Source organism: Malus sylvestris, chromosome 5, assembly GCF_916048215.2.
Source record: "Malus sylvestris chromosome 5, drMalSylv7.2, whole genome shotgun sequence".
Classification (NCBI taxonomy): domain Eukaryota; kingdom Viridiplantae; phylum Streptophyta; class Magnoliopsida; order Rosales; family Rosaceae; genus Malus; species Malus sylvestris.
The window spans coordinates 8,701,502-8,713,316 of record NC_062264.1 but is presented as its reverse complement, the minus strand read 5'-3'; the positions used below and the strand labels follow the sequence as shown (position 1 = coordinate 8,713,316).

The 11,815-nt window shown below is 36.0% G+C and overlaps 2 protein-coding genes across 8 annotated transcripts; one reads left to right on the top strand and one right to left on the bottom strand.

The window, feature by feature from the left end:
- The first annotated feature begins 219 nt into the window (after window positions 1–219).
- On the top strand, window positions 220–3,875 carry LOC126621054 (uncharacterized). 7 transcript variants are annotated; one of them, XR_007622784.1, is made up of 4 exons: window positions 232–611; window positions 735–881; window positions 990–1,331; window positions 2,269–3,313. XR_007622784.1 is itself a non-coding variant. In XM_050289418.1 (3 exons), exon 3 carries the CDS (start codon window positions 3,351–3,353, stop codon window positions 3,741–3,743), a length of 393 nt encoding a protein of 130 aa, XP_050145375.1. In that variant the 5' UTR covers window positions 1,198–1,331; window positions 2,269–2,447; window positions 3,348–3,350; the 3' UTR covers window positions 3,744–3,875. The 7 variants fall into 7 exon arrangements, 1 of the variants encoding a protein (XP_050145375.1); XR_007622785.1 differs by having other exon boundaries at window positions 234–611; window positions 818–881; XR_007622781.1 differs by having other exon boundaries at window positions 233–611; window positions 735–1,331.
- A 161-nt stretch (window positions 3,876–4,036) lies between these two features.
- LOC126622524 (uncharacterized) lies at window positions 4,037–6,722 on the bottom strand. The gene is made up of 5 exons (XM_050291319.1): window positions 6,582–6,722; window positions 6,364–6,494; window positions 6,221–6,296; window positions 5,996–6,137; window positions 4,037–4,241 (listed from the first exon to the last, which is right to left on the bottom strand). Exons 1-5 carry the CDS (start codon window positions 6,709–6,711, stop codon window positions 4,037–4,039), a joined length of 684 nt encoding a protein of 227 aa, XP_050147276.1. The 5' UTR covers window positions 6,712–6,722.
- Window positions 6,723–11,815: the final 5,093 nt, after the last annotated feature.

Sequence of the window (11,815 nt, the reverse complement as noted above, 5' to 3'; positions counted from 1 at the left end):
TATATTATTTTGGGGTTTATGTAAGAAAATTTTGAATTTGAAATGAGTAAAGTCACATTTTTAGTAATTTTTATAATATTTAAAAAAAAATTCCTTACGTGATGCCTTAATGCGATCGTCGTGCAAAACTACTTTGCGTAACGTCAAATTGTATACCTATGTCGCGCTAGTTGTGATAATTTTGGCCGTTCAATAGTGAAAAGAGGCGTTTTTTTTTTTTCAATTTTCCAAGTTTGGCAACCTTCAACCCCATAGGTCTTTCTCTTCCCTTAGACCTCTCTCTTCCCTCTCGCTCTTTCTTTCTCGTAGACCTGCATCTCCTCTTTCTTTCCCGTAGACCTCTCTCTTCCCTTAGTCCTGCATCTCCTCTTTCTTTCTCGTAGACCTATCTCTTCCCTCTCGCTCATCTCTCCCTCTCTCTTTCCCGTAGACCTCTCTCTCTTCTTCACAACCTTGAACCCTAAATCTTGAACCTAGACATGTCTTTCCTCTTCACAATCTCGAATCCAACCACCACCACTACTCTGTCGGTTGTCTCTCTCCCTTTCGTTCTAAATGACGGGCAACCACACGAATCTCGAAGCCGACAAGAATCAAGTCCCAAACTCAAGGTAAGGATTTCTGATTTTCAATGGGTTTCTGTTATTTAGGGTTTGGGGTCAAATTGCATGTTGATTTCTGAGTACTTTGTCGAAATATCCAGATAAAATTGGATGTTGGTTCTGATTTGATAGGGTTTCGGATTTGTGAGGGTTTGAGGTTATGTGGGTCTGTTGATTTTGTTCAGTTGATAGGGTTTGAGGTTCTGATTTGATAGGGTTTCGGATTTGTGAGGGTAAGAATCCGAACACAAACTCGAAAGAAATGAGTTTGACTTGCAGGTACGACTTCTAGCCTAACACCAACTCTACATTCCTCCGTATCTCTTCTTTCTTCTCTGTTTCTGTATCTGTATTCTCTAATCTTTTATTTTAAATTCATACATACAGGTGTATAATACAAGTCCTCTACTTCTCAGTGGAACCGCAATCCATATTTAGCACAGTAGAGATTCCCACTTTTCTAATCCCAATCCCCTAAAACCCTATTCAGGAAACCCCATCTTCTTATACCATAAATATTCCATTTCATATTTCCAGAACTGGGTTTTAGCTATTTAATGATCTCTGTGGTGAGTTTTCTCGAAGAACAGTAAAAGCATGAATCCTTAGTTTGTCCTCCCTATTACAAAATTTCACTACATGGGTTTTGTTCAATCCCAGTTTTCCACATATGGGATTTGAATCCTTTGATCCGTATTGGAAGCTCATGCACTTTGAGCTTTAATACATGTAATATTTCTGATACTTGATTCATCCATTTAATTCCTGCTTAACTGTTGATGTTTTAGTAAAGAGTAAACTGCCGATTTGCCCCATGAACTATCACCCAACTTTCGATTTGCCCCCTGAACTTTTTAATTAGAAAATTAAGGACTTAAACTAATTTTTTTGGCCGATTTCCCCCCTACCGTTAGTTTTTCATAAATTTCATCCAAATTAACGTTAACTCTTATCATGTGCAAACTACGTAACTCTCATTTGTGGACAAAAGCGTCATTTCACTAGACATTCAGATAGAAAAGCTATAGAATCACACATATTTGCATAGGTTTATATTTTAGAAATCTAAGGTTTTCAATTATTTTAAAGAATGAAGTGACCGAACTACCCACACATGTTGTGCATATGCTTCCATTTAACAGAAATTTGGATGGAATGAATGAAAAATTAATAGCAGGGGGCAAATTGGCCAAAAAAATTAGTTTAAGTCCTTAATTTTCCAATTAAAAAGTTCAGGGGGCAAATCGAAAGTTGGGTGATAGTTCAGGGGGCAAATCGGTAGTTTACTCTTTAGTAAACAATGTTTCTTTGTTTAATTTATTAATAGAAATTGAAATTTGATACCATAATCCGCTTGAAAACTTTGAACTTTGGGCATCGTAGTTCCCTGTTTTGTTGGTTCAGTTGATATCTGGATATATTTTCTGTCAATCTGCTCTGAAATTCAACTATATTTTAGAACCCAGGTGATTTTTCTCCCAAATATAGTGTTCAATTTCAATTTCACATTTATAATTTGCTTTAATCTATACCCAAATGTGTAGTTGTTGAACTGTGCCAACTCAATGCAGTAATTGTTTGCTTAGTTCAATGTTGTAATGGTTTGCTTACTAGTTTTTCATGATTTCGCATCGAGTTCTTGATATTTGCTTACATTGCTTCATAGGCGTCCATGTCAATCTGCTGTGGGATTCCTATCTATGTTTCGGAGTTGCAACATGGTTGAACAATGGACCGGATTCGAACTTCTGCAGAAAGCGCCTTCTGCATTTAACTTTTCCGAAGCCGGCAACAATTGAACTAAACTTCTTTTGCCTTTCAAATTTCTTTAATTCTAAAGGAGGTACTTTTCTATGATATGCTTTGAAAATTTTGCCTCTGCACCCAATTTGTCTATTGGAAAGAACAAGTTGCGGTTGTTTAGAGAATTCTAGATATCATTTTGCTTTCTTGATTTGGATATGATTTGGGGTCTGTTGATTTTGTTCTATGGATGTTTAAATTTTCTCTAACATCATCAAATTCTCATTTGCCTAGCAAAATCTTAGTTCTCTGACACTAACAAGGATACGAACAGAACAAAACAAATAAGCTTTTGGCACAATTTTTTATCTTCTACACTCTTTTAAGTGCAATCAACTAGCTCTGGATATTTCTAATTTAGGCTGAAGCTATATGAGTAAATATCATTTAGTTATCTGCCACATATTTAACGAGTGCTTGAGTTGTAAACTTAGTTAAGAATGTGCACAATTATATTTGTGAGTATCATGGATGCAGCTGTGATATGACTTTGGATAGGACAGAGGGAGATTGGGAGATGTGATATTTAACCAATATTTACAATTGCTATTGGAGTGGTCTTATTGCTTACAAAAACCATTTTCTCGGACTCCATTATTGTACTGTTGTTTGGTGGTGATGCTCGATATATATATATATATATATATATAGAGAGAGAGAGAGAGAGAGAGAGAGAGAGCTCTATATATTTACGTAATAACTGAACATTTCCTTTCTTATCTTTGCATGCGTCTCCTTATTAGTTCGAGAAAATGCATTTAAAATAGTGCATATTACATATATGTTACAATTAGAATGTCCATTTGTTTATGTTGATTAATTATATTTAATTTATTGAATATGTGTGTGTGTATTGTTATTATTCTTATTTTTATGAATCGTTCAAATAATATTTATATTTGTTATTAAACATTACATGTTTTTTCTTTATTATTACAGGGTGCTATGGTGGAAAAGTGCACTACTGTTCTCCAAGAAGCAACATCACAGCTTCCCCCGGAGACCCCGATCGAGGGCGTCATTGTACCCGAGGATGTAGGTCTTCAGATCATGACTAAGGTCCTGGATCAGAAGTTGGATCGTCGGCATGGCAAGGTTGTTCGATGTATGGGAAAGGCAGGGGTTCATGAGACCGGTGCCTCCTCTTCCAGATCGTCCACAGGAGAGGTCAATGCCCTGAAGGAGGAAGTAACAGTCCTAAAAGGTCAGCCTATGACCCAAGGCAAGCACATTAGGGCCCAGGACGAGTGGATGAGTATGATTGTACAGCCCTTAGCGATGTCCGACCTCCAAATCCCGATGCTAGCACCAGATCTTGCTCCACATTCGACTTCCTAGCTATTTCGTCCAGCCGATACCAGTAGCATGATGTATTAAACCTAGAATACTTGTAGTTTTTTTCTTTTTTGTTCAGACATCTTGCACGTACATTTTCATAAATTTTATAATTAAATACTTTTTCTTGGTTTATTAATTATTGTTTAGAATTTAATTACAATATTTATTAAAAATTAAATAAAAAAATTCTTTGCCAAAAAATAAAAAAGGTTTGCGTGATGAAGAAGTGACCTACGTCACGCAAAAGTACTTTGTGAAACGCATATCACTTATTCGTCACGCAAACCCTGCTTTCATTGCATTGGCGCAACGGTGGGTGAGCGACGAAGGTTCGTTGGGCTAATTTTTGCGCAATATTTTTTGACTTTGCGAGATGAAAGTTCTGCGTCGCGCAAAACCTTTTTTGTACTAGTGATAGTATTTGGAGGACTCATAGCTCTAGGGTATAAGTTTTCTATTGTTGACCTTGTTCTTGGGCTTTGTGCCCAGTTTGTGAACCTAAAAAAAAAAGAAAAAATTCAAAGGACTCTTCAGGCATGATAGCATATGTTCATTTGTAGCATGCTAACTGAATTAAAAAAAAAGGAATGCAACATCTCATCTGGTAGACTTTGATAGAAATATTTACTCAGTTTTCTAGAGAAATAGAGGTAGGAAAATTGGATTGCATCCCTTCTTATCTGGAAACTAAACTCCTAGGCCACCTTCTAGAAGATTAAGATTAAGCGCGGAGTTTTTCAACACATGTTGAAACCCAAATGTAAATAAAGATCGTTTGGCACCTATTTAGAAAATAGCGATTAAGTAATGGGTGATTAATTTATTCCATTATCTTTATTTTATGCATTTAAGTTCATCCCAATATTGGTCACCCACAACCAAAGAAGAAAATATCAGTAATATCGGAAATATCGGTAGTCCGAAAACACAGAAATATCAATGGAAATATCGGTAAAATATCGATATCGATAAAAATTACATGGAAACCACGGAAATTGTAAGAAAAACTTGGAAATTTTTATTGAAACTTTGTAGGATGTTTATTTAGTCAATTATCTATTAGTTTATCACAAAAAATTGGAAAGAAATGCATTGCATGATGGATTTAACATTATCAAGTTGATTATATAGCGAGCTGACAAACATTGTGAGTGTAGAAAATACGTAGTAATTAATGAAAGAAGTCTAAACACACCATAATCATTTATATATAATGAATTAGTACAATATTTTACACTTTAGTACCACATAGAGTTTCTATGAGGTTCAAATTTTTCACTATCTTCATCATCTCTACGTGTAGAATGAGTGTATTGTGAAGAGTAGTTATCAAATGATAAATCCCCAAAATAGTTTTGAATGTAATTGTTAACATGCCATCCATATGGATCCGAGATTGGTTGAGGTTGTCCATAAGAAAAATCATTTGAAGATTGAGTCTGGGATTGTTTCCATGAGTCGCTCGATTCCATCCCAACAGGAATGGGATATGAAGGGTAGGGAAATGGTTGGTTATGAGTATAACCATAGTTACTACTTCCCAATCCAACAGAGTCTGAAGTTCTCGATAACGAGTCATCTTCTTGACTTGACAAAATCTCCTTGCCTCTTTCTCTACGAGTATAGTCCTTCCCTATGGCACCAATTCCTGGTCCTGCCCGCCTACTGCCATGGTCATCATCCTGTGTTGCATGCGTGAAGTTTGCCTCACCAGTGAAGGGGCTCATATATCCGGGAGGTAGTGGTCCATAATAGTTTCCATATCCACCACCACTACCTCCAGCTCCACTATGTCCTTCATCATTCCCACCTCCGGTGGTAGGTGAGTCTCCTGATCTTGTACTAGAGCTATCATTAGTATCAGCACGATGTTGTGGTTGTGTAGGATTGGAAGAAGGTGGAATTCCAGTGTTTCTTGGTCTTGGGCGCAAAAGTTCATCCAAAGAGTCAGCGCTGCTAGACCTCACCTCCTCCTCTAATACTCTTTCTATACTCTTTCTACATTTATCCCTTCATTACGTGCTTCTTCAGCAACTCTGGGAGCTGGGTTGCTTTCATCATCATCTAGATGAAGAGGTCTAATCCATTGAAAAAGTTGGTCACCCTCTGTATCATCATCTTCACCAACAATATCAAACACATCTAGTGGGTCCCCACGGTCGACATGATCTATTTCTGCTTCCTTATCTCGAATTTGAAGCTTCATGTTGTAGTAGCAATAAACTAATTTTTCCAAGCTACTATAAGCCAACTTATTTCTTTGCTTTGTGTGTATGAGTGCAAATGTGCTCCAATTTCTTTCACAAGCAGATGAGGAAGCTGTTTGTGATAATACTTTGATTGCTAACTTTCTCACAGTTGGTGCATCGGTCCCATACATGATCCACCATTCAGCTACAATGAAAAACAATGTTGATAAGCCTAATAACTCCAACAAATTCTATTATAAACTTATAGTGAAATATGTTTATACTCACTAGGAGACATATTTGTTCGAGCAGCAACTGATGTTGGTTCTCCAAAAGTTCTTCTTGCATCTTTAAACCATGTTAGCTGAATTCAATAAATCGTGTTAGTTTAATCCAACAAAGTAATTATTATAATTTAAGTAATTGTCTACCTCATTTCCAAATTGGCCAACTGCTGGTGATGCAGGGTCTAATTTTGAGTATACATTATGTACAACACGTATAAGGTTACCATCATCTCCAACACCGGGTCTGTATTGGTATCGGGGATTCAAATAATATGCTGTTCAAAGAAACACATACTCTAATAAGAGAAATAATACTTATGCAACTAAAGAAACGAATTGCAAAATTATGACATAATTTATACCTGCTGCATGCAAATCGTGGTATAATGTTTTATACCATCGGTCTTCAATTATCTTTATGACCCACCTTGCACCATGTTTTCTTTCCAATTCATCATTCACTACACGCATCAACTCATATACTACCCCCATAGTAGGATACACCTCTGTGTCAACGATCCGTAAAACTTTGTAAAGAGGCTCAAACACTTGGCACACATGTTTTGATTGAGTCCAAAAAGCATGATCAAGCACTATACTTTCCACCATACGACCTGTATTTGAGTGGCTCAAATTGTGGTTGGCCCAATCGTCACTAGTGAATAGTTGCTTCAACCCTGCTTTCTTCTTGAGTATGCTGTCTAATGCAATATATTTGGTGGCGAATCGAGCGGTAGCTGGACGAATAATTTCTCCTTTGCAAAATTCACGCATCTTTGCCAACAACCAACTGTGATTGTAAATATAATTTGTGATCGTTCTAGCTCTTTTGACCACAGTAGCAACATTCTCTCTCTTCCCCATTGCCTCAAACATGAGATCAATACAATGTGCTGCACATGATGTTCAAAACACATTATGATGCTTCATTAACTTTTTTCCAGCTTTGACAAATGCAGAACCGTTGTCGGTCACGACTTGGACAACATTATGCTCTCCCACCTCCATGATTACATCCCTCAATAATTTGTAAATATACTTGTAATTCTTTATATGGTTTGAAGCATCAACAGACTTCAAAAAAATTGTCTTTCCCTTGGAGTATACCATGAAGTTGATGATAGACAATCTGGTCGGGCCAGTCTATTCGTCACACATGATTGTGCAACCATTAGTTTCCCATTTTGACCTCAACTTGTTAACATACTCGCCAATGTCTTTATACTCCATATCCAAATATTTGTTTCTTATCTCATAGGGAGTGGGAGGTTGTACTCTAACACCGGCCTGTTGACATCCCACTACCATATTTTTGAAATGATGTGATGATGCCTTCGCAGCAGGGACATTTTCATAGATAAAGAACTTGCTAATTAGACGCCCCATTCCCTCCTTCACATTACCTCCAATGAAATAACTCCAAACACTCTTTTGACGTGTTTTGGATGACTTATATAAACTTGGGGCTATTGGTGGTGTTGGTTGTGATTCTCTAAGACTGCCTCCCCGTCTCATTTGTGCACCACCACTTGTCCCAGAACCTTGTCCTCTATTAGGAATTTTATGCAGGTGTTCTCTTTCCCATGCTGACTGTTTGGAGGCACGTAATGCTTGTTTCAAACTGCGTCGTTCTTCAGGTCCCATGTCATCATCACATTCGTCCTCATCGTCATCATCATCACTGTCAAGCTCTTGGCCATAGACTTCTCCCCGTAGCGCAGCTCGAATATTTTCCATTCCCTGTGTTATCTTTTCCTTCTGCTGTTTTTTATTTTTTTAACAATGTGCTGATGAATGCCTTCACTTCTGGGGGGGACATTATCGCATCGTTGGACATTTTTTGCTGGATCTAATCCACTAAGATGGTACTTAAGTCGTGTCACTCCACCACTCTTCATTACCCGACCACAATATTTGTAAATTGTGCCATGTTTGTTTCCGTCTATTGGGTATCCATGTTCCCAAGCTGGATCACGTTTAGTAGCTCCACTGGACATCGTAAATGTACCTACATTTATTTTTCATGAAAATTAGACAAAAGAATTAAATAATAAAGTTATTTAAGAGAACCTAAATAATAAAGTTATTCTACAGAAGAATTAAATATGAAGTAAAGAAAATGATTGTAAAAATTTAAGTAATTAAAAAAATAATATGGAATAATAAAACCTAATATTAATGAATAATAATCCAATTTGATAAAAAAATAATCATAATATAAATGATGAATAATATTCCTTTTTGATAATAATCCTAATATAAATAATCCTACTATAAATGATGATAATTATGTTTCATGAAAATAATCCTAATATAAAACATAGTGATGAATAATATTCCTTTTTGATAATAATCCAATTTAATAATAATCCACTTTAATAATAATAATCCAATTTAATGAATAATCCAATAAATAATAAAAAAAACCTAATATTAATGAATAAAAAGCCAGACACCAAGTGAGACAATTTTGGAGGATATTTGAGAATACCCATCTGTTTTATTTTATTTTTTTTGCCTAAGTTTTGGACCTTTTGGTTCAACCCAACCCAACCCAAGTGTGGTTATATTTGAGATTTGGGCCTAAGGTCTAAGTTCAACAAACTCAAGTTTGGAGACTACATTGAGTGGGCTTTAATGAATAGTCCAATTTGATAATAAGCCAATTTAATGAATAATCCAATTTAATGAATAATAATCCAATTTGATAATAATCTAATTTAATGAATAATAATCCAATTTGATAATAAAAAAACCTAATATTAATGAATAATAATCATATTTGATAATAAAACCTAATATTAATAAAATAATAAATAACATTAAACATATTAAAATTATCCTAGGGAATAATTATACAACATTACTTACTTAAAAAAATTAACATGTAATTGTTAACATTACTTAACTACTTACAAAAATTAACATGCAAGTATTAATTACTTAAAAAAATTAACATACGAATCCACACAAATTTATTTGTTGTTGTATAAATTACAATAATATAAATATAAGTTTGTAAACTTACATTAAATATGGAACCCTTTGTGTTCAAGCTTTGGAATGGATCTGGAATGGCTTTGAAAATGGTAAGGGAAATAAAATAATAAATAACATTAAACATATTAAAATTATCCTAGGGAATAATTATACAACATTACTTAATTACTTAAAAAAAATTAACATGTAATTGTTAACATTACTTAATTACTTACAAAAACTAACGTGCAAGTATTAATTACTTAAAAAATTAACATGCAATTGTTAACATTACTTAATTACTTACAAAAACTAACATGCAAGTATTAACATTACTTAATTACTTACAAAAACTAACATGCAAGTATTAATTACTTAAAAAAAATTAACATGTAATTGTTAACATTACTTAATTACTTACAAAAACTAACATGCAAGTATTAATTACTTAAAAAAATTAACATGTAATTGTTAACATTACTTAATTACTTACAAAAACTAACATGCAAGTATTAATTACTTAAAAAAAATTAACATGTAATTGTTAACATTACTTAATTACTTACAAAAACTAACATGCAAGTATTAATTACTTAAAAAAATTAACATGTAATTGTTAACATTACTTAATTACTTACAAAAACTAACATGCAAGTATTAATTACTTAAAAAAATTAACATGTAATTGTGAACACGGAAAATTCCTGAAACGAAAGAGACAAGAACGACGTGCACAAACAAATATTTGTATTTAATAGTTTTGGGTTACAATCTCTCTCTATTTTGATCCTCTGATTCGATCTCCGTAAGGTGTTGATTTGTGGGATGTGCGATTGATCCAAGGGCCGTCGAGGCTTGATCTTGGATGAACGAGGATGAACGGATCTTTAAGGGCTTTTGGGCTTGATCTTGAAGAATGGTGATTGACGGATCTTCAAGGGCTTTTGGGCTTGATCTTGAAGAACAGTGATGAATGGATTTCCAAGGGCTTTTTGGGCTTGAACTCGAAGAACAGTGACGAACGGATCTTCGAGAGCTTTTGGGCTTGAACGGATCTTCGAGGGCTTTTGGGCTTGATCTCGAAGAACGGTGATGAACGATGAACGCTTTCTTCAAGGGCCGTCGAGGCTTGGACTTGATGAACAGAGATGAGCGGATTCGTTGATGTTGTCAATCCAAAGGGGCCGTTGGGGCTTGATCCTTGAGGATGAACAGTTGATGAACGATGAACACTTTCTCCAAGGGGCTGTTGAGGCTTGGGCTTGAAGGTGGATGATTGTTGATCCAAGGGCCGTCGGGGCTTGATCTTGGAAGAACGATGAACGAAGAACGAAGAAGGCTTTCTTGATTCTTCGGAAACCTGGATGCTTGAAAGCTTCGGAGTTTCAGAGCTTCAGAGCTTCCGAGCTTTAAGGTGTAATGTGAATTGGTCTTTCCTTATGAATGAAATGGGCTTGTATTTATAGAAATTTCCAAGGTCTAATTTTGAATATAATATTCCAGATGAAATAAGTCGTTTCTGCCAGGTGTTGACACGTGTCCTATTTGATGACTTTTCCAACTCATTTCAATTTTCGTTGAGTCACATGCTACGTGTAAAATTTATGTAATACATGAGCGTTGACACTTTGATTTATCGGTCAACATTTATGTACCGAAATTTCGATGTCTACAAATGCCCCCACTTCAAGGCACGTCGTATACATGTGCTTGTCACGTGTAAGAGATGCGTTTTGAAGTCCCTTACTGTAGATGTCGATCCAAGGGCCGTTGAGGCTTGATCTTGAACTTTTGTTTGAAATTTCTTCAAGGGCCGTCGAGGCTTGATCTTGAAGGTTGAAATTGGGCCACAAGGAGCTTCATGTGGTAGATGATATTTGGCTTTGGTAGTGGGTGAATCGGCACGTATTTTGTTGCGCTTGTTGATTTTCCACAGCTTTGATCTTGAACTGGGTTGGAGGGTTTTCTGGATTCCTCCAATCGTTGATTTTCCACAGCTTATTCTTGAACTAGGTTTTGATTCAAGAGTGGTAGACACTTGATCTTGAATCGGACTTGTGATTTCTTCCAGGGCCGTTAAGGCTTGATTTTGAATTTGGCTGGAAGCTTCTTCAAGGGCCATTGAGGCTTGATTCTTGAAGGTTGAATTGAACACATGGCAAGCAGGCACGAGGTAAATGTGGCGACTTATTGCTCTGTTCAATCTTTCTAATTCACACCTGAGCAGTTTGGTCAACGGTATGATCTTCAAGATTGACGGGCTATTCTTCCAGTTGGTGACTTGATCTTTTAAGGATTTGATTCAAGGTTGGTGAATCGGCACGTGTAGCCCACAACGCCTAGTAAGCCGACCCAAGAATTTGAGGGTCAAAACGAATTCACCGTCAGAGTGATTGCAACTTTGATGATATGAGATACTCTTGCTTTTGAAGAAGTAGCGGATGAATCAGCACGTGCTTGGTTGCACTTGTCTCCACATGCTTCAAGGTATCATCTTCATTTCCTTTATCTGTTCCTGAGGCAGATGTGGCATCTTCTCGAGTTCTTCATCTCAGACTTTTTCTGCTGAGTTGACTGTTCATGTTGCATTCTTCTCTGCTTGTTTCTTCAGGCAGAT